The sequence below is a fragment of the Dryobates pubescens genome, chromosome 6 (assembly GCF_014839835.1).
Source record: "Dryobates pubescens isolate bDryPub1 chromosome 6, bDryPub1.pri, whole genome shotgun sequence".
Classification (NCBI taxonomy): Eukaryota; Metazoa; Chordata; class Aves; order Piciformes; family Picidae; genus Dryobates; species Dryobates pubescens.
The window spans coordinates 45,358,362-45,385,159 of record NC_071617.1 but is presented as its reverse complement, the minus strand read 5'-3'; the positions used below and the strand labels follow the sequence as shown (position 1 = coordinate 45,385,159).

The following is a 26,798-nucleotide window of genomic DNA, read 5'->3' as shown; positions in this document are numbered from 1 at the left end:
CCTATTCCTATTCCTATTCTGTTCAAATGCTGCTGCTGCCTGCAGTTTGGAGGAAAGCAGTGCTTCAAAGTTCAAGGCTTGACTTCAAATGCAACAACCAGACAAAGACTGTTTCACTCTGAGAGCCCAGTTGGTCCGGGCAGGGACAGGCAGGACTTGGTGGCCTCCCTGGAGGGGTCCACAGCCCTGGGGCATGCTCCAGCTTGCTCATTGCCTTCTGCCTTCTGCCTCCCTCTACGCCTCAAACAGGGCTTAATCTGCGCCTCAGGAGGGGGAGGGCATGAAGCCACCACTAGATTTTGTTTAATTAACTCCATTCACATTTAAGCTTCATTTTATTACCTAGTATTAAAGAGTGCTTATCTAATTTAAACTTGCATCTCTATGAATGCTTGTTTAAATTGTAACTTTCAAATATATATATATAATGTACCCGCAAAATAGGCACAGCCATCAGTGCAGACAGGAAGTGGATCAATGAGCAAGTAACAAAAATCAGTATGAAATGTCCTTCAGACAGATATTCATCCAGCAGACAGAAAAGCTTGGATTGTTATACTTGAGCACTGCCTGGGCCAAACACAGCAGGCAGCCAATCAGAGGCTGCACTGAGATCCTGTGAGCAGCAGGCAGCAATAAAACAGCAGCAGGCAGCCAATCAGAGGCTGCTCTGAGGTCCCGGGAGCAGCAGTCTCTGCAGCAGAACAACAGGCAGCCAATCAGAGGCTGCTCTGAGATCCTGTGAGCAGCAGTCTCTGCAGCAGAACCACAGGCAGCCAATCAGAGGCTGCTCTGAGATCACGTGAGCAGCAGTCTCTGCAATGAAACAGCAGCAGGCAGCCAATCAGAGGCTGCTCTGAGATCACGTGAGCAGCAGTCTCTGCAATGAAACAGCAGGCAGCCAATTGGAGAGCAGCCTGAAAAAGTGGGTGGGCCCCGGCCTTGGGGTCCCAGGAGGCTGCTTGTGCTGGGGCTGGAGGGCACTGCCTGCGCCAAGGTGCCCTGGTGTGCAGGGCAAAGGCTTAGCTCCTTCCAGTACACATCTGCAGCACTCAGTGTCACCGCTGAGCAAGACGGCTGTGCACTTCTTGAACCTGTATTGTAACTCTCACAACCTTTGATGGCAATGAATATCACAGCCTAATCACACAGGCATTCCAGTTCTTTACTGTGAGAGCAGTGAAATACCAGAACGGGTTGCAGGGATGCAGTTGATGCCCTGACCCTGCAGACATTCAAGGTCAGACTCGATGTGGCCCTGGGCAGCCCCATCCAGTTGGAGGTGTCCCTGCTCACTGCAGGGAGGTTGGACAAGATGACCTTCAAGGGTCCCTTCCAACCCCCTGCAGTCTGTGAAGCTGTGAATCTATTTGGCACAAATAAAGAGCAAATGTGTCTTGAACTGCATCAAGCAGGAGCAGGGAAGTCATTGTGCCTTGTACTCAGCACTGGTTAGGCCACACCTTGAGTCCTGTGTCCAGTTCTGGGCCCCTCAATTTAAGAAGGACATTGAGACTCTTGAACATGTCCAGAGAAGGGCAATGAGGCTGGGGAGAGGCCTTGAGCACAAGCCCTATGAGGAGGGGCTGAAGGAGCTGGGGTTGTTTAGTCTGGAGAAGAGAAGGCTCAGGGGAGACCTTATTGCTGTCTACAACTACCTGGAGGGAGGTTGTAGCCAGGAGGGGGCTGGTCTCATCTCCCAGGCACCCAGCACCAGAACAAGAGGACACAGTCTCAAGCTGTGCCAGGGGATGTTTAGGTTTGAGGAGAAAGTTCTTCACAGAGAGTTGCTAGTCGTTGGAATGTGCTGCCCAGGGAGGTGGTGGAGTCACCATCCCTGGAGGTGTTCAAAAAGGGATTGGATGTGGCACTTGGAGCCATGGTTTAGTAGTCATGAGGTGCTGGGTGACAGGTTGGACTTGATGATCTTTGAGGCCGTTTCCAACCTTATTGATTCTGTGATTCTAGCAAACTGCATGAGGGAGAAGTGAAGACAGTTTTCTTTTCAAAATAGGTGGCTTTCTCCCTTCCAGCAGAGAAGGAAAAACAACCAAGCACCCAGCAATTTTAGGTTGCTCTTATCCTTGACAGTATTTTCAAACTGCAGCCACAGAAGCAAACCAGTGGTAGTTCTCCTAATTGCATAAAACCAGTAAGAATAAATTCTGTCAAGCCTGTAAGTACACAGGTGTTGGCAGCTTTTAATGGCTTTTTTTGTATACTTTTATTTACAAAAGGAAAAATGACCTACAGTTTCAAGCTAAATAAAATGGACAGAGCTAAAAGGGGAAGAAGAGGCAGAAGAATACATGGCTTTTTACTCTTGAAAAAGGTATCAGAAAGACAAATAGAGGGCACACAGGGAGAGCTAACAGCCAGAGTGGCTGCTGATGCCCTTGAATTTGGACCAGCATCCAAAAAAACATCTTTTTTTTTATCCCTCACTTAATATCTGGTGAAAGAGTCCGAAATAGAGCAGTCCTTCAAACCTCAGGCTCGGGGGATTTGAAGCTCAGTAGCCATATTTTTCATTGAGATGAGTCTTGCCATCGCCGCTTTGACCTAATGGACAAAGGAAAAAGAGTTGCATTAATTCTTTCTCCCCACCATCACTGTCCTGGTTTGAGGCCAGGCAGGTCCTCCCTTGCCTCCCTCCGGGGCAGAAAAATGAGACTCACACCAATGGATTGCAGAAGTGATGGAAAGTTTACATGGAAAAGCAGGGAGTGTTTTACAAAAGCTACAAGTATAGTGACAAAGATGCCCCACAGCAGAGAGTCCCCTTACAGCATGCCCAAAAGCCTCCCAAAACATTTCCCTTCTCCCTCTCTGAGGGTACACCCAAAACCCCCAGGGCTCCTTCTTCCCCCTCCACTGCTAGGCTAGGCTCAGGCTGGCCAGGTCTGAGACTGCCCCACTCCCCACTCCCTTCTCCTCCTGGCACTAGGCCTAGCCAGACCTAAAAGGCCTTGAGACACTCCCCCAGTGTTATGGGATAGGAAAGCATCTTTCATGGGAGCAGGGAGAGAAGAAAGAGGAAGTGAGAGACTTTGCAGATAAATTTATAGGGAGCAGGATATTATGGGTACCAAATACATTGTTTCCTGTGTCCACCCACTGGGCTGGACCCTTGGGACACTGGAGGTGTATCTTGTGTGGCAGCAGCAGAAGGCACTTAGCCTAAACTGCCACAGTCATCCATGATGGAAGTGTGTATCCAAGTATGGAAGAGTCTCTAGGCAGCACCAGTCAGACAAGCACAAAGTGGGTAAGAAGCTGGACTGGATATTACAATTCAAATGGTCCTTTGATTTAGGTATGTAACTCCTCTTAACCTTATTAATAGAGTGTCAAGATTACTTCATATACTCCTGGTTATGATGGTTGGTGTGGTTTTCTGTTGTTTGCTTTTTCTTCTTCTTCCCCCTCTGGTGTCATCATTATGCCAGCTTAGAAAGTAAATCTGATTAGCAGGCAGAGACAGCAAAAGAAACTCCCTCTTGTAGAAGGAGGCTCAGGGGAGACCTTACTGCTCTCTACAACTACCTGAAGGGAGGTAAGGGAGGTTGTAGCCAGGAGGGGGTTGGGCTCTTCTCCCAGGCAACCAGCACCAGAACAAGAGGACACAGTCTCAAGCTGTGCCAGGGGAAGTTTAGGCTGGAGGTGAGGAGAAAGTTCTTCCCAGAGAGAGTTGTTAGCCATTGGAATGTGCTGCCCAGGGAGGTGGTGGAGTCACTGTCCCTGGAGGTGTTCAAGAGGGGACTGGACGTGGCACTTGGTGCCATGGTTTAGTAGTCATGAGGTGTTGGGTGACAGGTTGGACTTGATGATCTTTGAGATTCTATGACACGGACACGATTCACTTGGCTATTCCAGGTCACTCCTCATGAGCCACTGACTCGTGTATTTTGTGCCAGAGAAGTGCAGTCTTTTGACTGAGGGATGATTCACCAGATTAAGGAAAATGAAAATAAACTTCACTGAAGAAAACATTACTCCCTTTGGAGCCTATCCAAAGCCTTATAAAAACTGTAGTAATGAATCTACCACAGGAGAAGCTAAGCTTTGTTCTGACTGTGAAAACTTCAATGTCTGAAAACAAATTTTCCATTTTAGAGAAACTGAAAATTCATTACACTGTTTAAGAATAACCTCACTTAGCTAAAAACACCCTGGAACTAAACTACATTCCCCCCCCTTCCCCCCAGCTTTAACACATGCTGGATGTGTACATTGCTTACGCAGTGCCTTCACCAGAGTGTTACCAAAGCATTCTCTCTGAAACATAACCCAAGCATTTTTGCAAACCCCAACATTTTCAGACTTCTACGAGAAGCTAAGAACACTGAGACTGCTGGGGCATTAATTCCTAGTGATGCTTTGAGCTTCCCATTCAACAAATCATCACATTATGTGTGAATGAAGTGAGCTCTCTCAGTTGTTACAACAAACTGGGAAACAAGTTTCAGGTACATCTGTCCGTTGAGATGAAGCCACAACAGATGTGGTCTTTGTATCACTGTAACACCTGCAGGGCCATACAACTAATATGGGGCATAACGTGCCAAAACCCCTTAGGTTCTGGGTAAAGTATTGCTGAATTTTCTCAACAAGTTAAAGGGACACCCTGACTACCCATCAGGTAGGTTCTTGAATGGTAAAGACTGAAAATGCCAAGGAAATGGTTCATACCTGCAGGAGGAACCCACATGCAGTAGTCTGGGTCATCATCTGGGTACTGTGAAGAAAAGAAAGTTTGTTGGATCTGCAAAAGGATCTGCCACAAGCCACCACATTGCTCATTAAATACTGAAAAGTGAAGGTCAGGAGTCAGGGATGAAAACAGTAACACAGAGAAAAGAAGAAATATTAAACCCTTAAACAGAATACAGAACAAACCAGGTTGGAAAAGACTTTTGAGATCATCAAGTCCAACCTATCATCCAACACCATCTAATCAACTAAACCATGGCACCAAGTGCCTCATTCAGTCTCTTCCTAAACACCTCCAGTGATGGTGACTCCACCACCTCCCTGGACAGCACATTCCAATGGCCAATCTCTCCTTCTGTGAAGAACTTCTTCCTAACATCCAGCCTAATCCTCCCCTGGCACAGCTTGAGACTGTGTCCTCTTGTTCTGGTGCTGCCTGCCTGGGAGAAGAGACCAACCCCCACCTGGCTACAACCTCCCTTCAGGGAGTTGGAGACAGCAATAAGGTCTCCCCTGAGCCTCCTCTTTTCCAGCCTAAGCAACCCCAGCTCCCTCAGCCTCTCCTCACAGGGCTGTGCTCCAAACCCCTCCCCAGCTTTGTTGCCCTTCTCTGGACACCTTCCAGCAACTCAACATCTTTCCTAAACTGAGTGGCCCAGAGCTGGACACAGGACTCAAGATGTGGCCTAACCAGTGCTGAGTAAATACATCCAGTTTCTTCCTAGTGGAGTCACAGAGTAATAGAAATGCTGGTTAGATGGGACCTATGGTTAGCCATTGGAATGTGCTGCCCAGGGAGGTGGTGGAGTCACCATCCCTGGAGGTGTCCAAAAAGGGATTGGATGTGGCACTTTGTGCCATGGTTTAGTCATGAGGTGTTGGGTGACAGGTTGGACTTGATGGTCTTTGAGGCCTTTTCCAACTTTATTGATTCTATGGAGGTCATCCAGTCCAATCTGCCCCTCAAAACAACCATCCCTTCCTGGAGTGTTTAATCTTGTCATCCTCATGTTTGGTAGTGTCATTTGACAAAAAAATTTCTTTATGCAGAGAAAAGCTTTAGAGCAGGATTTCCAAGAAGTGCTTTACTGATTTCAGTGTGCAGTTCCACTGAAAACTTCATGTTGAAGGTGACTTTCAAACTGGAGCATACAAAAGTCCAGCTGTTATGTAAAGGTAACTTAATTTTTCAGAAGGAAAGAAAGTAGAGAATTTTGTGTGTCACTGGCATCACTGAAATGTTCGAAGCAAGCCAAATTAGGTCACTTGCAATTTAAATGTGAACACTGTGATGTCTCCTTGCTCCTAGATTTTAAAATGTTGCCACATCAGCATCACCTTTGCACAACACCTTTTGTTGTCAGCATTTGCAGGTAGTAATCAAGAGCAAAAAAAAAAACCACCCAAAAGACTCATACAGCTGTAGAGTGAAAGATGTTAGAGCTCAGAATGTAGCTGGATGATTCAGCACTAATTTGCATTACTCTGTAGGACCATGACACAGTCTTAAGCTATGCAGCTGAAGCAATTTTTCATTCCCTCAGAAAACTCTCCTTGCCCAAATTAAGCTCTAAAACAGCTCTTTTGGAAGACTACTAGTTTCCAAAATTTCCCAAGACTAATGCTTTCCAAAACATGAGACTGCAGACTTGAACAGTTTTTATATATGTAGCTTGAGAACAGCCAGTTTATAATTGTTTTTTCCAGCTTTACATGATTCAAAGCTGGTTTGGGTTTTTTTTTTTCCCTTCTAATGTTTGAATAATAAAAGCAAACCCCAAACCCAACAAAAGACCTGCCACCAAGAACAACAACAAAAAAGGAGCTGACTTCTGGTTGATGTCTTCCATTTCAAGACCTGAGCCCAAAGGCAGAGAAAACATGCAGAGAAAGTGATCTGTGATGGGGGAGAGAATACAGCTAAGCCATCTGGCATTTGGAGAATGCTCAGTGTTAGAATGAGCTCTGTGTTGATGAGAGGTGCTGACTTGACTGCCTCAGCTTGAAAAGCTGCCTTGTTCTCCCATATTCATAGAAATGGCATAACTTGGACTTTAACAGGATAAATTTACTCCTGCTGTTTTTATCAACATACTTTGTAGTCCAGCAACAAAGGACAGTTAGAAAGGCTGTGCCTTTATATCCTTGGGTTCTTTGCCAGGACTAACAAAGCAGCAGTTAGCACACACGGGCTGCAGGGCTAGAATTAAATGGCCAACAGAAAGAAACTGTCATAATGGACAGAACCTCTGGCCCACCAAGCACAGTAATCTTCTCTGCTGGCAGTCAGCAAAAGGGTGGGATGCACCCTAAAGGGAAGAACCCCACAATTATCATTAGGCTAACAGTACACTGTCACAAAAAGTTCCTTCCCTGCTTCAGAAGGCAACAATTGCTTGTGTCCCAAAATGTACAAGGTTCCTATACTTAACCACTTTGGGACAGAGTTTAATGGCTATGGTGATGTTAGGTCAGCAGTTGGACTGGATGATCTTTGAGATCTTTTCCAACTGGAACAATACTATGATTCTGTAAGAGGAGTATTATCTGGTTAAAGCTACTCATAATTTGATTGCAAAGGCAGAAATTTCTTAGGCTTACTCCTTTCCACATCTTACAGAGAAGGATGGGGTTAATAGCAATGCATGCTAGCCCAGAGAGCGCCTGTATTCTACGACGCTTGTGATAGAGAAGAAACAATTAGCAGAGGCCTACTGCCAAGTGAAAAAAGTGGGGTGAAAAAAAAAGACTGAATTGAGAGTCTCTATCATGCCTGATATGCTGTGCTTGACCTTTTCACTGTGGACTCTAAAATCTGTGTGGCTGTACATTTGGGCCTCACTCAGCAGAAGAGCACTACTACCACCAAGGAATGCTTAATCCAGTTGTTACCATTTCACTAATAAAGAGTCTACTAAAGGATTCCTTGAAACTCTTAAGCTATAGGAATCATGGTATCATAACTGACCTTGCTTGAACTAGTGATTTTCTTAACCTTCTCAGAGGTCTCTTCAGGTTCCTTACATACTGCTGCAGGTGCTGTGAAGACAAATTTATGATACATCACAAATGACCAATTCTATCAAACCCAATCTTACAGGAAGTTGACATTAAAAACATCCAAAAGGAAATCCAAGAGAGTTCATTGCAACAAAATTCATCATTAAGGCTGTGGAACTCATTTTTGTTTTCCATAGTTATGAACTTCTGTTTAATACCTTGTCAGTCACCTGGATGCAGTTTGATAAGGTCTGTCTGGAAGACATTTAGTTAAAGGCAGATGTTTATTTTCTAAAGGATAGTCTCTATCTGCAATAGGAGAGGCTGAGGGAGCTGGGGTTGCTTAGCCTGGAGAAGAGGAGACTCAGGGGTGACCTTATTACTCTCTACAACTACCTGAAGGGAGGTTGTAAACAGACGGATGTTGGTCTCTTCTCCCAGGCAAGCAGTACCAGAACAAGAGGACACAGTCTCAGGCTGCGCCAGGGGAGGTTCAGGCTGGATGTTAGAAAAAAGTTCTATACAGAAAGAGTGATTGCACATTGGAATGGGCTGCCTGGGGAGGTGGTGGAGTCGCCATCACTGGAGGTTTTTAGGAGAAGACTTGACGGGGTGCTTGGTGCCGTGGGTTAGTTGTTTGGGCGGTGTTGGATTGGTTGATGGGTTGGACGCGGTGATCTTGAAGGTCTCTTCCAACCTGGTTTATTCTATGTATTCTATGTAATCACTGCTGGGATGCATTTAGAAGGAAACTGTAGGAAATGTGCAGGACCAGCATGTTTTTTTGCCTAAAAAGCTGTAACTTTAACACAGGTGAGAGAAATACAGAAAAAAACAGAAGTATCTTGGTTTTCTGCCACTTAATCTGTATTCTATTCTATTCTCTGAGAACTACTGAGACTGTAGTGGCTTAGTCTACAGAAGAGATGATGACAGTATTAGCAATCTTAAGAGTTGGAGTTATGTTAAAAAATCAGAAGATTCATACAGACATCCTTCATGTTCAGTACACCAAACAGCCTGCATTTTGGGGATGTGACTTTTTTTGTGTACACATAGGGGATCACCTGGGTCACAAACAGCTTCCTAGCTAACATTCTATAAAGTGACAAATAACAGAGGAGAACAGACCAGGCTGGAAGAGACTTTTGAGATCATCGTGTCCAATCTGTCATCCAACACCATCTAATCAACTAAACCATGCAACTGAGCAGCCCATCCAGTCTCTTCCTAAACACCTCAAGTGATGGTGACTCCACCACCTCCCTGAGCAGCACATTCCAATGGCCAATCTCTCTCTCTGGGAAGAACTTCTTCCTAACATCCAGCCTAAACCTCCCCTGGCACAGCTTGAGACTGTGTCCTCTTGTTCTGGTGCTGGTTGCTGGGAGAAGAGACCAACCCCCACCTGGCTCCCTTCAGGTAGTTGGAGACAGCAAGAAGGTCTCCCCTGAGCCTCCTCTTCTCCAGGCTAAGCAACCCCAGCTCCCTCAGCCTCTCCTCACAGGGATGTGCTCCAAACCCCTCCCCAGCTTTGCTGCCCTTCTCTGGACACCTTCCAGCAACTCAACATCTTTCCTAAACTGAGGGGCCCAGAACTGGACACAGGACTCAAGGTGTGGCCTAACCAGTGCTGAGTACAGGGGCACAATGACTTCCCTGCTCCTGCTGGCCACACTGTTCCTGATGCAGGCCAGGATGCCATTGGCCTTCTTGGCCACACTGCTGGCTCATGTTCAGCCTACTATCACCCAGTACCCCCAGGTTCCTTTCTGCCTGGCTGCTCTCCAGCCACTCTGACCCCAGCCTGTAGCACTGCATGGGGTTGTTGTGGCCAATGTGTAGAACTCAGCACTTAGATGTGTTCAATCTCGTGCCCTTGGACTCTGCCCATCTGTCCAGCCTGTCAAGGAGGGGAAAAAACCCATTATGGTTATGCTCCTAAATTAAATTAATTTTTCTTCTCATCTCATGCTAGCTTTTTAAAACAAAATCTGAAAGCAGGCAGTGACCATGAAAAGCAAGAACTGAAACACAGTTGAAGTGACCTGTCTTCATCATACACTTACCACTTTCCAAGCAAAATACAATTGTTTATTTCAATTCTAGGTCCTTCAATCTCTAGATTAGATTTTGTTTCCTTTAACTGACAGTCAACCCACCTGCTACTGTACAGTGGAGTCTAAACTGTGCTACTCACCTTGAGATTTCTCTTGAGAGGGTCCCATCTGGGATTTATTCCTTAGTACCTTTGGCTCAGGCTGAAAAGGACCCCCTGTAAAAGAAAAAAGAAAGAGCTAGGTGACTCCTCTGCAGTAAGTCTGAGTAAAGTGCTAGCATCTCTGAGCCAAAGTACAAAAGAGAACACTTAGTCACATTTTCAGAAAGAACTCTTCTCTCAAAAGTCCTCCAAATTATTTCATCCACCAAGTACAGTGTTAAAGAAGAGCTGGTGAACACTCAAAGCATCCTTTTCAAGAGCACTCTGTCCAGCATTAAGACAAAAAGTTAGAATTAGGTTTCTGTCAAACACGGCTTTTACTGAGAAACATTGCTGCTGGGTTTCCAAATGCATCAAGCTGATACAGCAAAAGAGGGTCTGGAGATCACAGAGACACAAGAAAGATATCCCCATTATCAATGTAAAGATTGTTTTTCTTCCTTACCAATGGATCTGACACACAGGCATTTGTTTTCTGAAGTCACTCTCCCTGCCAGTAAGTCATTGTAGTTGCTTTTATATGGACACTCCATCTAATGGAAGCAGGGTGTATCAAAACAGGACCTTTCTTGAGTCTAGGGGATTTGATCTATTTCACCAAACCCATGAAACACTGGACCCACGTGGAACCCCGCTGTGGGCACACACACTCTGGACACAGGGCAAAAATCTACAGAAGAGACACCTGCTGGAGAACCTGTGAATCAAACCTTAGGAGCTTCACACAGCAGTTAGCAGACACAGCTTCACTACTGGAAAAGTCAAAAGCAATTGTTTACCATCCTGAAGGGTTTCTACACTCTTGTCCTTGCAAGGAGAACCATTGGCAGTAATTGTTTCTTTTCTTGTTTCTTCCTCTGTTGCCTTTTTAATTTCCATGCTCGATTCTCTGTTGTTTATTGCATCTAGCTCTTGCTTCTCCTCCATTTCTTCCTCTTCTTCCTCTTCCTCCTCCTCTGGTCCATCATCTTTCATTTTCAGCAAGCTTTCAGGGATATCTGGACGCTTAACAGGCAACTTCTGCAGGCAAAAGACTTGGGCATCAGTGCTAAGATAAATGGAGGTTGGTGCCACGGATGTTCATTGCAGGAAAGCATACATATTGCTGTGACAAATAGCTAGCTGGCAAGGAAACATTCTCAGGATGAAGAATAGTTTAGTTTTAAGGAACAGGTGTTAGCAAGGACAGATGTCTATGTCCAGTCCATAGAGAAGAAGTGCAGTCTTTTCATAAGAGGGACACTGGAAACTGCATCAATCTTGGATATGATCTTAGCTATGAGATCAAGAAAACTAAAAGAAAGAAAAGGCCAGCTGCTGAGGTATAGCAGTGGTTCAGAGTCTGATATGCTCAGACTGCCTCTACTCATAGGATCATAGAATCAATAAGGTTGGAAAAAAACCTCAAAGATCATCATGTCCAACCTGTCACCCAACACCTCATGACTACTAAACTACGGCACCAAGTGCCACATCCAATCCCCTCCTGAACACCTCCAGGGACAGCGACTCCACCACCTCCTGGGCAGCACATTCCAATGGCTAACAACTCTCTCTGAGAAGAACTTTCTCCTCGCCTCCAGCCTAAACTTCCCCTGGGACAGCTTGAGACTGTGTCCTCTTGTTCTGGTGCTGCCTGCCTGGGAGAAGAGACCAACCCCCTCCTGGCTACAACCTCCCTTCAGGTAGTTGGAGACAGCACTAAGGTCTCCCCTGAGCCTCCTCTTCTCCAGGCTAAGCAACCCCAGCTCCCTCAGCCTCTTCTCACAGGGCTGTGCTCCAAACCCCTCCCCAGCCTCGTTGCCCTTCTCTGGACATGTTCAAGAGTCTCAATGTCTTCTTAAACTGAGGAGCCCAGAACTGGACACAGGACTCAAGGTGTGGCCTAACCAGTGCTAAGTACAGGGGTAAATCCACTGCCTTTTGACTGCAGCTGTGCCCCAGGAGACTGACGCTATGAGGACTCAGAATGGGAACTACTGGCAGTAAACAACATCCAACAGCCACTGCTTGCTGTCCAATGCACCTTCCACTGCTGCAGGCCTGTGCCTCCATGCTGTTTCCATGCCCATGTGAAAGGACACAGTTGCTACCTACAGTGTCCTCAGCCTGAGGAAGAGTCTAAGAAATAGCCTCTGGTTTGCAGCTCTTATGAGACCAACTTACCCCTAGGTTTCCAGTTTTCAGCTTGAATTTGCTCCCCCCTTTCATGGCGCCAAAGAGAGGGAGGGTGATCTTTTTAGGCTTGCTCTCTGCTTCCAGACTGTAACTCCCACTCCTAAGAAACATTAGATACAAATGAAAACAGTGTGTAAAGCACCAAGCAAGTCTAATTTTTACAAAGGCAAAAAAAAAAATCAAACACCAAAAATCTGCAAATTAGAAGTGGATATATACAAATCTTTTTGATTTCTCCCTCACTTGCAGCACCCAAGGAGGAAGTTGCAGGAGATGACTCCCCCATCCCATGTGCATGGTGTAGGATTCAAACACTTGCCATAAAAGGAAGCAAAAAATAAATAAATAGGAAAAACCCCACAAAAATATCTGTGTCACAGAGCCTCCCTTCAGCTGCATACACATACTTACACATGCATAAATACAGAATAGAATAGAAGAAGAGAAGAGAAGAGAAGAGAAGAGAAGAGAAGAGAAGAGAAGAGAAGAGAAGAGAAGAGAAGAGAAGAGAAGAGAAGAGAAGAGAAGAGAAGAGAAGAGAAGAGAAGAGAAGAGAAGAGAAGAGAAGAGAAGAGAAGAGAAGAGAAGAGAAGAGAAGAGAAGAGAAGAGAAGAGAAGAGAAGAGAAGAGAAGAGAAGAGAAGAGAAGAGAAGAGAAGAGAAGAGAAGAGAAGAGAAGAGAAGAGAAGAGAAGATTAACCAGGTTGGAAAAAACCTTTGAGATCACTGAGTCCAACCTATCATCCAACACCATCTAATCAACTAAACCATGGCACCAAGCACCCCATCCAGTCTCCTCCAAAACACTTCCAGTGATGGTGACTCCACCACCCCCCTGGGCAGCACATTCCAATGGCCAATCCCTTTCTGGGAAGAACTTCTTCCGAAGATTCAGTCTGAACCTCCCCTGGCACAGCTTGAGACTGTGTCCTCTTGTTCTGGTGCTGGTTGCCTGGGAGAAGAGACCAACCCTCACCTGGCTACAACTTCCCTTCAGGTAGTTGGAGACAGCAATAAGGTCTCCCCTGAGCCTCCTCTTCTCCAGCCTAAGCAACCCCAGCTCCCTCAGCCTCTCCTCACAGGGCTGTGCTCCAGACCCCTCCCCAGCTTTGTTGCCCTTCTCTGGACACCTTCCAGCAACTCAACATCTTTCCTAAACTGAGGGTCCCAGAAATGGACACAGGACTCAAGGTGTGGCCTAACCAGTGCTGAGTCCAGGGGCAGAATGGCTTCCCTGCTCCTGCTGGCCACACTGTTCCTGATACAGGCCAGGATGCCATTGGCCTTCTTGGCCACACTGCTGGCTGATGTTCAGCCTACTATCACCCAGCACCCCCAGGTCCCTCTCTGCCTGGCTGCTCTCCAGCCACTCTGCCCCCAGCCTGTAGCACTGCATGGGGTTGTTGTGGCCAATGTGTAGAACCCGGCACTTAGATGTGCTCAATCTCATACCCTTGCACTCTGCCCATCTGTATAAAAACACACTGAAAGGCCAAACTTTAATTTAAATGAAATAAGAAGTTAAAGCTCTAATAAAGCTACCACTAGCAAATGATGAACCCAGCACATGCCCTGTTGAACTGCAGCAGTGCTGCTAGGCAGTAGTTGAAGAGCTACTGCACTTGACTTCCAGCTGCATTTCACTGACTGAAAATAGTTTTTGTTGTGCATAGTACTTGTAAATTTTTTTTACTTCCTTTTGGATGCAGATTGGGGAAAACAAAAGAAAAGTATTTAAAAAACCTGACACTATGCTTCCAGTGCCTTCCTCCTCTCATCCTCTCAGTGTTGGTTTGTCTTACCCCAGTGTTGTGATGAGACATAGCAGGCTGTGAATTAGATGAGACAGGTAGTTTGGGAGGCCATACTGCTTTTGTGTTTAGAAAGCTGTCTACTTATTTGGCTTGCTTCTGGGTAAGAACAATGATCAAAGTAATTGTTTGACACTTTAGCCAAGACTTACTGGGGCTTCAGCTCAGGCAGCTCTGCAGGCTTGACAAGCTTTATTAATGCTTTCAGTCTCTGTTGCTCTTTCTTCAGTTCAAACGACCGCAAGTGAAGCTTCTTTCGTGCCACACTGTCTAAGGTAGATCCTGCTTTTATTTCAGTCATGAATTCATCCAAGGAATCTTGAGCTGCAGGCTGGGACTGGACTAGACAAGACAAAGGGAAGATATATATTGTAACAGGTGGCTAGAGAACTCGAAATCCTACCTTTAGACAATAAGGTATTTAGGAACAAGTATCCTCCCTGCAAGTTGCTGTTGAAAGGTGAAACAATAGAGGTTCTCTCTTAACAAAAGCCTAACAATAATCCTTAATCCACTTGCATAACAAAGCCTCCCTTAAAACTGAATGTTTCTTTGTCAATAAATGTCTCTGTTCTAGCTTGTTCACCTCACTTCAAGATCTGCTCTCCCCAAAGAAGTGGCTTGTGGGTTCTTGTAGTCACAGACCAAAATAAACACAGCTGCCAAGAATCCCATACCACTGCACTGTGCTTCCCATTTCGACTTTCCTGGGATGTTTATGCAATAACATTTGCAAAGCTTGAAATGAATCAACACAGGATGCTGCCTCCTACCCCTGGATGACTGAGGGCACACAAGAATAGTTTCTTGTGTTAGGCCAATCACACAAAATTTACCTTTGTTTTTCCTGGATTTTCTAACAAGAAAACACTTGAAAAGTACTTGAAAAGATGTAACAACAATCTTTCTGCTCCATCTGATTTCAAAGGTTAATAATTCTATGCATAACTGACTAATTAAAATAAAATTCAGAAGGAGAAACTAAAGCTCTAAATACTGAGAAAAAATAAATACAGAATTCTGACACATGGATTTATCATAGAATCATAGAATCAGTCAGGGTTGGAAGGGATCACAAGGATCATCTAGTTCCAACCCCCCTGCCATGGGCAGGGACACCCCACACTAGATCAGGCTGGCCAGAGCCTCATCCAGCCTGGTCTTAAACACCTCCAGGGACAGGGCCTCAACCACCTCCCTGGACAACCCATTCCAGGGCTTCACCACTCTCATGGTGAAGAACTTCCTCCTCACAGCCAGCCTGAATCTCCCCACCTCCAGCATCATTCCATTCCCCCTAGTCCTATCACCACCTGAGATCCTGAGAAGTCCCTCCCCAGCCTTCTTGTAGGCCCCCTTCAGATACTGGAAGGCCACAATTAGGTCACCTCGGAGCCTTCTCCAGACTGAACAGCCCCAACTCCTTCAGTCTGTGCTCACAGGAGAGGTGCTCCAGCCCTCTGACCATCCTCGTGGCCCTTCCCTGGACACCTTCCAGCACCTCCATATCCCTCTTGTAATAGGGGCTCCAGAACTGGATGCAGTACTCCAGGTGGGGTCTCACCAGAGCTGAGTAGAGGGGGAGAATCACCTCCCTTGACCTGCTGGCCACACTTCTCTTGATGCAGCCCAGGATCTGATGGCTTTCTGGGCTGCAAGTGCACACTGAGAGCTCATGTTGAGCTTCTAATCCACCAGCACCCCAAAGTCTCTCTCCTCTGGGCTGGTTTCCAGCCAGTCACTGCCCAGCCTGGATTTGTGCTTGGGATTGCCTCGACCCAAATGCAGGACCCTGCACTTGGTCTTGTTGAACCAACAAAAAACCCCAGAAAAACTCTTTTCTTTACCTTGAACAATGCTTTGTAAGTTTTTACATGGTTTTACAAGATAACTTGGAGGCAAACAAAGAACAATGTTTTTGCTGGACTTTTAACCAGTCTTCTGACAGGCCTTTTAATATAGTGTGAAAAGTGGTTAAGTTTGACATTTGCTGCATTAAAAGCATATGCACAAGCATCACTATTTGACTAGTGAGTTATTTTGAGCTCATTAAGTAGCACTCAACATTTTAAATGTTTCCCAAAAAAACCAGCAGAAGTTATTGTCAAGAGCATATCTTCAAGCAGTTTTACGTGACTGAAATATTTACAGACAAGTCTAACAAATAGACTAGAATAGAATTAACCAGGTTGGAAAAGACCTTCAAGATCACTGAGTCCAACCTATCACCCAACATCATCTAATCAACTAAACCATGGCACCAAGCACCCCATCCAGTTTCCTCCTAAACACCTCCAGTGATGCTGACTCCACCACCTCCCTGGGCAGCACATTCCAATGGCCAATCTCTCCTTCTGTGAAGAACTTCTTCCTAACATCCAGCCTAAACCTCCTCTGGTGCAGCTTGAGACTGTGTCCTCTTGTTCTGGTGCTGGTTGCCTGGGAGAAGAGACCAACCCCCACCTGGCTACAACCTCCCTTCAGGTAGTTGGAGACAGCAAGAAGGTCTCCCCTGAGCCTCCTCTTCTCCAGGCTAAGCAACCCCAGCTCCCTCAGCCTCTCCTCACAGGCCTGTGCTCCAAACCCCTCCCCAGCTTTGTTGCCCTTCTCTGGACACCTTCCAGCAACTCAACATCTTTCCTAAACTGAGGGGCCCAGAACTGGACACAGGACTCAAGGTGTGGCCTAACCAGTGCTGAGTACAGGGGCACAATGACTTCCCTGCTCCTGCTGGCCACACTGTTCCTGATCCAGGCCAGGATGCCATTGGCCTTCTTGGCCACACTGCTGGCTGATGTTCAGCCTACTATCACCCAGCACCCCCAGGTCCCTCTCTGCCTGGCTGCTCTCCAGCCACTCTGCCCCCAGCCTGTAGCACTGCATGGGGTTGTTGTGGCCAATGTGTAGAACCCAGCACTTGGATGTGTTCAATCTCATGCCCTTGGATTCTGCCCATCTGTCCAGCCTGGAAAGATCCCTCTGCAAAGAGTCATGTTTACAAAAGGACTGGATTGAAAAGGGTATTTCTGACTAGAACAAAACTTCTTCAGAAGGCAAGAAGCAGTTGCAGCATTCACTTCCATGCAAAATAAATGACAAAACACACCATAAAGGAAATCAAGACAGAAATACTCTTGCTTTTCTGCATACTGTTTATGAGCCAAGACAAAAACCATACCAACAGAACTTCTAGCAGTCAGGAGCTGAGCAGAATGATCATTTAACCTAACCCAGATTTCAGCATCTAGTTAGGTTAATTCACAGAAATTGAAGGTATAGTCCCACAGCTTGCTGCTTCAGCTGCAGAACAGTGCAAGTGCCTCAGTCAGTGACTGATCTTCATCAAGTCAGATCATCCCCTCTTGCAAAGAGAATTCTCTGCTTGGCTCCACCAACTGTGCCTAAGATCAGGTAGTTCACCTTATGGGGTTACTGTTGACATTCAGTATCCACTGCAGCAGTTCTGTACACTACTGAAGTAAAACTGGATATTGCTAGAAGGTGAATCAATCATGGCTGTTATATTTTATACTCCAGTGGAAAAAAAAAGCTGCAGAACTATTTACTACTACACCACATATCAATAATTTTCTCTTTCTGAAGAGGCAACCAAAGATGACACTGAAGAGCTCTATGTATTTGATTTTCATTCAGCTGCATCAGGGAATGAGAGGTACCAAGTCAGTCCATCAGTAATTAGCCATGGAGAACTCTAGAGAACACTTTGTGAGCTTCTGCTGCAGTTTTTCAGAGAACCACTTGATTTCTCCAAGTGCTTGGTAAGAGATGTTGCAATTTAGCCTGTCATTGGTCCCTTTACACTCTTTTCCTTAGGCTACAAATAATCAAAGAATCACCCATGATCAGTACCCATGCTCCTGGCATACACTTGTACACAACATCTGTGATTAATCTGAAGCATTCAAAGGAATAAACCACAAGTATTTAGAACATATACACAGAGGAATCATTGAATCAACAAGGTTGGAAAAGACCTCACAGATCATCAAGTCCAACCTTTCACCCAAGACCTCATGACTGCTAGACCATGGCACCAAGTGCCATGTCCAATCCCCTCTTGAACACCTCCAGGGGCAGTTGATGATGCAGTATTTGTTATGTGGTATCCTGCTCTAGTTCTAGGAAATTCTGATCCAATAATGAATTACTTGGTATTGTAACAAGTGCTGAGGCTGCAATTTTTCCAAGGCTCTAAACTAGCTGCTTAATCAGTTACAATTTACCAAACCATCATAACATATAATCAGGGTTATACACTGTTGGCAGAAATCTGTAAGTGAACCAGTTGTTCCTTCTCCCAGTCTACACTGCAGCATGCTTTAACAGCCTTGCTGAGAAACAGTATCAGCAGAAACAAAAGCATCATAACATGTGAAAGCTTGGAATTACATGCCTCATACAACATAAAGCACTAGCTTCATACTGCAGGAGACAATCCAAACCACCAGTCACTTGTTAACTACTCATCACAACAGTCATGCTGAAAACAATTCCTTCAAACTCACTGAGCCAACCCATCCGTTTGAATGCTTGGTGGAACAGTATTGTTCCCTCAACAGTGCTCTCATATAATCACCAACACAAATGTTGATACAAATGGGTTTTGGTGTGGAGCTGAATTGCTAGAAAGAAACATCCCCACATAACGCACAAAGGCTGTCAGGTTGCTGTTAGGCTTCTTGGAAAGAAGCTCTTCTCACAAACTGATGCTGCAATCTTTATTAATGCCAGCTCCATTAAAAACATTTCTGCATGAAGAACCAGCACAAACACATTTCCTTCATGCTTTCATTTTATTCCACAAGACACCATCAGTAACAGCAAGCAAAATGCAGCTATTTGTACAGTATGATTTGAAAATCTAACTCGCTACCAGATGCAATCCACCACCTGGCAAAGGCTCAGCCTTTGTACACAAAGGCACAATCCTAGAACCCGAATGGCACCCCCATAAGCTAGCAAGTTCACTGAACATATAGGCTGTCAGCTTCTTTGACTCCTTATTTCTCTTTTCCAAGGTGCATTTACAATGAGAAAAAAGTGAAATAAGTCATATGGTCTGTCCTGCCAGTTGTTTGTTCTTCCCTTATAAATGGCTTTGGAGGGAGCAGAAGTGTTCCTCAGTTGGGTCAGCTTCACTAATATGGGCAGATAAATAGTAACAGTGCTTACTCTCTTAAGCTCCAGGAGCTTATACACTCACCCCCTTACCTTAAATGTTGTTTGCTGTGGGAAAAGCTGCATTCATTAGCAAGTACATAAAGTATCCTCTCCAGCTAACTCGGTGACTTGCAAATTTTCCTACCCCTATGCAAAGGGTGGACACTAAGAGCAAAAAGCACTTAGGACAGAAATACAGAAGATGCATTTTTATCTCTTCACTTTTCTTTGTGGAAAGTACTATGATCAAATAAACTTCATTCCTTACCTTTCCCTGAAGCCTTCAGCTTCTCTGTTATCTCAGAAAGCTCATTTTCAGCTTCATTTAGCTTTGTGACCTATGAAAGAACAACATGCTTAGGTGGTCTTTTTGTCTTCTTAAAAATCCATTTTAAGAGTTACTCAAATACCCTACCAAATTACCTCCTTTTATCTACTTCTGATCTTTGACCAGGAATCTCTGGGCTGAAAAAATTGTAAGTCTATATTGTTCATGAACAACTTATCTGTCCTTTCACATACTATTCATATAATTTTCTTTCTGCAACATCATAACATGCATAATACTTTTGCAGTAATGTTATACTGACACTGTGATCCTCCAACCCTCCCCAACCCTGCTTCCCCTCACTCCCCCACTGTTACCCGTGTAGGACTTTCAGCTGTTATACATCTATCAAACTAAGCTGCTTATTCTTTGAAAAGCTTGAGATCCATCTTTGGGATGTGCACCTGAAAGCTTGCAGTTATTTTTGGATGCTTCAAAAATGCTTTGGAGAACATCCTGTTCTGGTTATTTCATTCACCCGCTGTCATGATCTAGCAGGTAGAAAGCAATACTGCACAGGCAAAAGCCAGGTAGTATGCTTCCACTAGGAAAAAGCAAGCAATGTTTTCAGGGATTTATATATATTGTCCAAAAAAACCCCAAACAACCAAAACCCCCAGCATTTTGTTTTGACTTGGCCAACTGAGAACTAAAGGTCTGAGATGACTTCAGAGTTGAAGCTAACAGAGGAAGGTAAGTAAATATAGGGTTTTTTTTCCTTCTTAGTAATAATACATGCACATGAGAGAACAGCCAGCAGTGTGCCCAGGTGGCCAAGAAGGCCAATGGCATCCTGGCCTGGATCAGGAACAGTGTGGACAGCAGGAGCAGGGAGGTCATTTTGCCCAGTACTCAGCACTGGTTAGGCCACAGCTTGAGTCCTGTGTCCAGTTCTGGGTCCCTCAGTTTAGGAAAGATGTTGAGTTGCTGGAAGGTGTCCAGAGAAGGGCAACAAAGCTGGGGAGGGGTTTGGAGCACAAGCCCTGAGGAGAGGCTGAGGGAGCTGGATTTGTTTAGCCTGGAGAATAGGAGGCTTAAAGAAGACCTTATTGCTGTCTCCAACTACCTGAAGGGAGGTTATAGCCAGGTGGGGGTTGGTCTCTTCTCCCAGGCAACCAGCACCAGAACAAGAGGACACAGTCTCAAGCTGCACCAGGGGAGGTTTAGGCTGGATGTTAGGAAGAAGTTCTTCACAGAAAGAGTGATTGGTCATTGGCAATGGGCTGCCTAGGGAGGTGGTGGAGTCAGCATCACTGGAAGTGTTTAGGAAGAGACTGGATGGGGTGCTTGGTGCCATGGTTTAGTTGATTAGATGGTGTTGGGTGATAGGTTGGACTGGATGATCTCAAAGGTCTTTTCCAACCTGGTTAATTCTAGTCTAGTCTAGTCTAGTCTATTCTAACAAGGCTGGCATGTCACAATAATTCCTCTTACCAGGGAATCATAGGTCTCTGGTTTTTCTTCTATTTTCCCAGCCTTTCTCATTCTGTTGAGTCGTTTCTTTTCTACAGCACCAGTTCGGTCGAGAAAGGTGTCGTCATCACTGTCATAAAAATCCTGATCTTCCCAGTTCTTTGATTTCCTTTTTCGGGATACTAGGAAAGGTAAGGCAGAACGCAAGGAACAGGGTTATTTTATTGTGCAGTGACATGCAAATAAGCTCCAGACAGCAATCTCAGATCTGTAATTTAGGGCTTTTAGAATGAGCACAGCATTTGATGAGCTATTCACCTGCTTCTTGCCTCAGTACTCCCCGAGCATCAAGTAGCCTACAAGCTTCCAGTGCACACTGTATCATTGCTTCCTTCTTCTTTCCAGAATGGAGAACCTCTGCCACCAGCTGCTTCCCTGATGCATCATCCACAGGCAACCTGTTCAGTTTGAAGGATCACAGAACAGGTCAGATACAAAGAGCTTTTCACAGATGCTACCCAGATACTTTACTTACAACATGGGCATTGATTTTTTAATTTCACTTGAGGCTTTTTTTGTGTATGAAACATTTTGGTTTTCATTTTATATGGTACCAGTCAAAACAGAAGCATGGAGTTCCTAAAGCATGCAAATACATTTTTATTTCACTAGCCTAAATGCTAATTCTTCCTCTATTAATTCCATTGGGAACACGAGAAGTTAAAAGGCTAAAAGTGAATCCCCAAACCGTTGTAAGCGTCAGCACCTTGAATCTATGCAACACCAGTAACAAACACTTTCCATGCTGAAGGTTTCCTAACTAGCACAATTATTGCAATGTTGTACCTCTCCATTTGAAACCTATCCTCTTGACTTCATTTTCACCTCATTTTCTCCTGTCTTATACCTGCATGAGGTTAGTAGTCTCTTGCAGTAACCCATCAAAAACTGGGTACACAGGAGAATGAGTGATCTTTTTCTGTGTCCCATTAGGAACTGAAAGATATTGCTTCCTGGCTTCTTCTCTGCTATTTCAATTTCACTTATTTCTCAAAACAAGTGGACTCTTGCTTTCACAGTTTTCACGTCTAGGGAGAACCAAATGCTGCTGGACCAGACAGGAGCGCACTGAACTACACACTGATCCTTGAACTCCTGTGTCCGTATCAGGGGTTTGGTCTAATTATAGCTGGTCTCTCCTTGCCAAATATCACAGGAGAAGCAATTCCTACAGCTTCTCTTTGTGTATTCGAAGAAGTCAGCTTCTACTTCCACAATGAATGGAGATACACATACTTGATCCTGCAAAGCCAGCTGTTGTGCCCACGATCATCATATTCATATTCTAACTCTTCTCCTAGAGAGGAAAAGAAAGCTTATGTAGTAACCAAAATTGAAATAAGCAGGAATGATCTTCACAGCAGAGAAGAATGTCATGGTTAAACAAAAGAGATAAAATGTTCTTGTTACATATCAAAGGATTGAATTTGCCTTCTTGTGGGTTTTTTGCATGTTGTGGTTTTGATTTATTTTTTTAAAGCCATGGTATCTTCAGTTGACACACTTCTTTGGTTGTTTTTCCACAATCAAGACATTTTTAGATAAGAAAACATGTCTAAGGAGCAGGGAAGTCATTGTGCCCCTGTACTCAGCACTGGGTGTGTACACCTTGAGTCCTGTGTCCAGTTCTGGGTCCCTCAATTTAAGAAGGGCATAGAGACTCTTGAACGTGTCCAGAGAAGGGCAACGAGGCTGGGGAGAGGCCTTGAGCACAGCCCTGTGAGGAGAGGCTGAGGGAGCTGGGGTTGCTTAGCCTAGAGAAGAGAAGGCTCAGGGGAGACCTTATTGCTGTCTCCAACTCCCTGAAGGGAGGTTGTAGCCAGGTGGGGGTTGGTCTCTTCTCCCAGGCAAGCAGCACCAGAACAAGAGGACACAGTCTCAAGCTGTACCAGGGGAGGTTTAGGCTGGAGGTGAGGAGAAAGTTCTTCACAGAGATTGGCCATTGGAATGTGCTGCCCAGGGAGGTGGTGGAGTCACCATCCCTGGAGGTGTTCAAAAAGGGACTGGATGTGGCACTTGAAGCCATGGTTTAGTAGTCATGAGGTGTTGGGTGTCAGGTTGGACTTGATGATCTTTGAGATCTTTTCCAACCTTATTGCTTCTATGAATATGGAATTCAAATTTAAAACAATCTTGTCTCTGTATGAAGTAAATGACACTGAAGTATCAACAGTCTGCAATCTTGATTCACTGAGACTGTTTATCCTGAAGTTTAATTATTCACTTTAGCAAATATGTGAGTCATCTCTAAGTTTTGCTAGCAACCATCAGAAGTTTAGACCAACTTATTGTTGTCTTTTTATGCCTTCCAATTCTGTCACACAATCTTTGCCATCTCCAAACACAACAGCCTGGAATTTGATGGGTTTGGATTTTTCAGTATAGATTCAGAGCACACATGTGGATGAATAGAATGGAATAGAATTAACCAGGTTGGAAGAGACCTTTGAGATCATTGTGTCCAACCTATCATCCAACTCCATCTAATCAACTAAACCATGGCACCAAGCACCCCATCAAGTCTCCTCCTAAACACCTCCAGTGATGGTGACTCCACCACCTCCCTGGGCAGCACATTCCAATGAGCAATCACTCTCACTATGAAAAATTTCTTCCTAACATCCAGTCTAAACCTCTCCTGGCACAGCTTGAGACTGTGTCCTCTTGTTCTGGTGTTTTTGCCTAGGAGAAGAGACCAACCCCTGCCTGTCTACAACCCCCCTTCAGGGAGTTGTAGAGAGTGTCACTCAAGAGAGATACAAGGTGCTCTCTGCAACTCCCAGTTTAGGAATTAGCAATTAAATCTCAGGTAACCATGATGAGTTAAGTTTTAACAAAAAACCCTTACCAAAGCAAAACACCAAAGCACCATTGCTACCCCCCCTCCAAAACCTGGCCAAACAAAAACCTCATTCACAGTGTAACAGAGATGTTTAGCTCCCAGACCTTAATTCCCAAAGGAAAACATGAGCATGAACATCACACTCTGCTAAATAGAAAAAACCCTGTGTTTAGTTAAAAAAAAAGGTACCTTCTCTGTCAAAAAATCCCTGTAAGGCCTTCCTAGGATCTTTCATGTAGAAGGCATCTTGAACATCCTGAAAATCAATAGCAATAGGGTTTTCTTCAACCTCATCCTCCTCAGCATCCTCCCCTAGAAGACACACACAACGCAAAAGAAACAAATGGCACATTAGAGAACCAGCATAGTTCCGTTTTCATTAGCTTGAAGGAAGCAACTGCTACATCATTCTAAGATTATTTCCCTTAACTTGAATATTTTTTCTGCATCCAATTTAAATAATAATAATAAATAATCAACCCTGTTTCTTTCTTTGCCATTAGTAATGCCAGGATGGGATGCAGTTTTGCAGATGAACGTCACTGCAGTTTCGGCACTTTCAAGGGTTTACATGCTTGGATATTTCAGTTTAAAAACCCAGATCATTTGGTACTGAAAAGCTCATTAATAACAGTTCATGTGATTTTTAAGATATGGACTTCCTGTTTAAAACCAGTCACACTGCAGAAAAGTCTCAAGCACCTACATTTTACCTCAGGCAGAAGTGTGGACATGATCACAGGAACAAAGCATTAATGTAAACTCTCCGTTTCGTGGCCATAAAAGGTGCAGGCAAATTACCTTCTCCCTTTTAAAAGGAGATCCAGCATATTTCCCACCAGGTATAAGCTTGCCCTGTCACAGCACTTCTCTTTTTATAAGGAAAAAGCTTAACTTGTACTCAAGAACTTCCACTGGCTTGGGACACTTGGCATTCAGCTGGATATTTCAACCAGAGTATCCACTGAAAAACGGTTTAAAGACCTTCCAATGTCTATCAGCTAATTTATACATCATCACTTACCCATGCCCCATGAGCAGCTCATATCAGTGTTCTGACTCCTCTCACTTCTTTCCTCTTTTTCATCTTCCTCATCAGAGTCCTCTCCCAGCATTGTCTTTTCTAATTTCGCTTGCTGCTGCTTACGCAGTGCCTTCAGCTGAGTGACAGTTAGCTCTGACTCAGACTCCTGGTCCTCTTTGGGTCCCTGTGTCACAAACAGTAACTCAGCAGAAAGGTTTTTTTAAAAGAAAAGAAGTGTTTTCAACATACATGCAGATTATGTACAATAACACAAACATTGTTATAGTGCCCTTCAGAAAGTGGAATCGTTAGACCATTTGTTATGGCTGGCGTTCACAAATAAAAATAATGCTCTTTCCAAAAAGGGATGGGTGGTAGGAAATGAGCATCAGGGTAGACAGATCAGTCTTAGACATATCTGTATTTTAAAGGCAGGAGGCAAAATGGGAGAACTTGAAAGAATGAGCAACTTCTGAAATGCATACAGGGCTCTCTACGTGCCTGCTGAAAAAAAGCTCTCCTTGTTCACAAAGTACTACTAGTGCTTTACCTGCCTGATGCATCATACTGTCAGGGAAACTGTCCTGATGCATCATGCTGTTGGAGAGGAATGCCTTTTGCACCTATTGCACATTGGATGAAGCTGCCATGCCTGTTCTCATGCTGAGCCCTCGGCACCAGAGCGATGCCGCAGTCGGGGGACCCCACGGCCTTGCTCTGTCCTTCAGCTTCAAACCTCTCCATGAAGCTGGCAGTGGATATCTATAGCGCTGACGACCTTTCTTCGGTAAAACAACTACAGCAGCATCTGGCTGTGTGAAGTGCTGCAGCGTTCCAAAACAGCTAAACTGCCTCACTCCTCAGAAGTGACTTTCACCCGGAGATGCCAGGGAGACGCAGACGCAGCCGGGTAAATACCTGAGCCAGATCCGGGCAAACCTTTACTTTATAAGTCACCCGACACGTGCCCCAAGGAGCGCAGCAGAGCCGCCCAGGGCCCGACCTACCTGCAGGAGGAAGAGGCGAGAGCTGCCACCGAAGCGGAGTCCGTGGCCGACCCGCACCCGGCAGTAGGTGCGGGGCGGCACCCGCGCTTTGTTGAGGAAGGTGCCGTGGGTGCTGCCCAGGTCATAAACGTAGAAGCCAGCAGCGTCGGCGGCATCAGGGCTGTCGGAGGAGCTGCCAGCGCCACGGTACTGCAGCACGGCGTGATGTCGCGAAACCGACGGATGTTCCAGGGTCAGCGCGCAGCCGGGCAGCCGTCCCACCAGGAACCAGCTCCCGTCCTGCAGCCGCACCGAGCCCAGCACAACGCCGCCCTTCAGCACCTCCAGCCCATAGCCGGCGTCGGCCGGCGGGCGGCTTCCCCACGGCGGCTCCTCGTAGCGCGGCGCGGCCGGCGCGGCGGCAGGACGGGGAAGTGGCGGGCTGGGTCCTGGCTCACCGCCCTCCGCGGCGCGGGGCGCAGCAGGCAGCGGCCTGCTCGGAAGCTTGAAGGCGACGGGCTCGGCAGCTGCCTCGGTCTCCATGGCCTCCTCCATCTTCCCGAGTCCGTTACTAAATAGAGTCCTCCGGGGACGAGCACTGTTGCTGCTGCGGTACCGGGGTGGGGAGGGTGCAGCTCCAGTGGGTCACGTCGTTGCTTCATCCATGGCCCAAGGTAGCCTAAGGAGTAAGACGAGGAGTAAGGCAGCAGCAGCGGAGGGAAGAGCGGCGGCAGCAGCGGCGGCGATCGCTTCCCTGCCGCCGCTGAAGAACGCTGGTAGTGGGGGAACAGTTTCGGGTGGCGGACCGAGGCCCACTTCCGGCTTGGCGGCCCGGAGCGGCGCGGCGGGGCTGCTGCGGGGTACGGCGTGGGGGAGCTCCGCGCCGGGTGGGCCTCGTGCCCAGGGGCGAGCCGCGGGCCGGGATGCGGCACAGCCGCAGGCCCCGAGCCGGATCTGGGGCATGGGGAGGGAGAGCGGGCGGGGAGGCCTTCTGGGGACGGGGGGCGAGCCGGGTGCGTGCGTGGAGTTTCTCCAAGCAAGT

At 45.9% G+C, this 26,798-nt stretch overlaps 1 protein-coding gene across 1 annotated transcript; it reads right to left on the bottom strand.

Annotated features, from left to right (window-relative positions):
* Positions 1 to 2,055: 2,055 nt before the first annotated feature.
* Positions 2,056 to 26,311, bottom strand: SLC4A1AP (solute carrier family 4 member 1 adaptor protein). Its single transcript, XM_054162426.1, has 14 exons — positions 25,778 to 26,311; positions 24,771 to 24,954; positions 23,936 to 24,058; positions 22,141 to 22,201; positions 21,163 to 21,302; positions 20,866 to 21,026; positions 19,372 to 19,441; positions 14,075 to 14,264; positions 12,101 to 12,212; positions 10,714 to 10,954; positions 9,914 to 9,988; positions 7,682 to 7,752; positions 4,693 to 4,738; positions 2,056 to 2,562 (listed from the first exon to the last, which is right to left on the bottom strand). The coding sequence occupies exons 1-14, from the start codon at positions 26,309 to 26,311 to the stop codon at positions 2,513 to 2,515; spliced, it is 2,058 nt and encodes a 685-aa protein (XP_054018401.1). The 3' UTR covers positions 2,056 to 2,512.
* Positions 26,312 to 26,798: the final 487 nt, after the last annotated feature.

Coding starts and splice junctions, on each gene's coding strand:
- SLC4A1AP (XM_054162426.1), bottom strand. CDS start 26,311: ATGGAGGAGGCCATGGAGACCGAGGCAGCTGCCGAGCCCGTCGCCTTC. Junction 22,202..23,935: donor GGGATTTTTTGACAGAGAAG/GTACCTTTTTTT, acceptor TTTCCTCTCTAG/GAGAAGAGTTAGAATATGAA. Junction 10,955..12,100: donor TGAAAACTGGAAACCTAGGG/GTAAGTTGGTCT, acceptor TTTTGCCTGCAG/AAGTTGCCTGTTAAGCGTCC.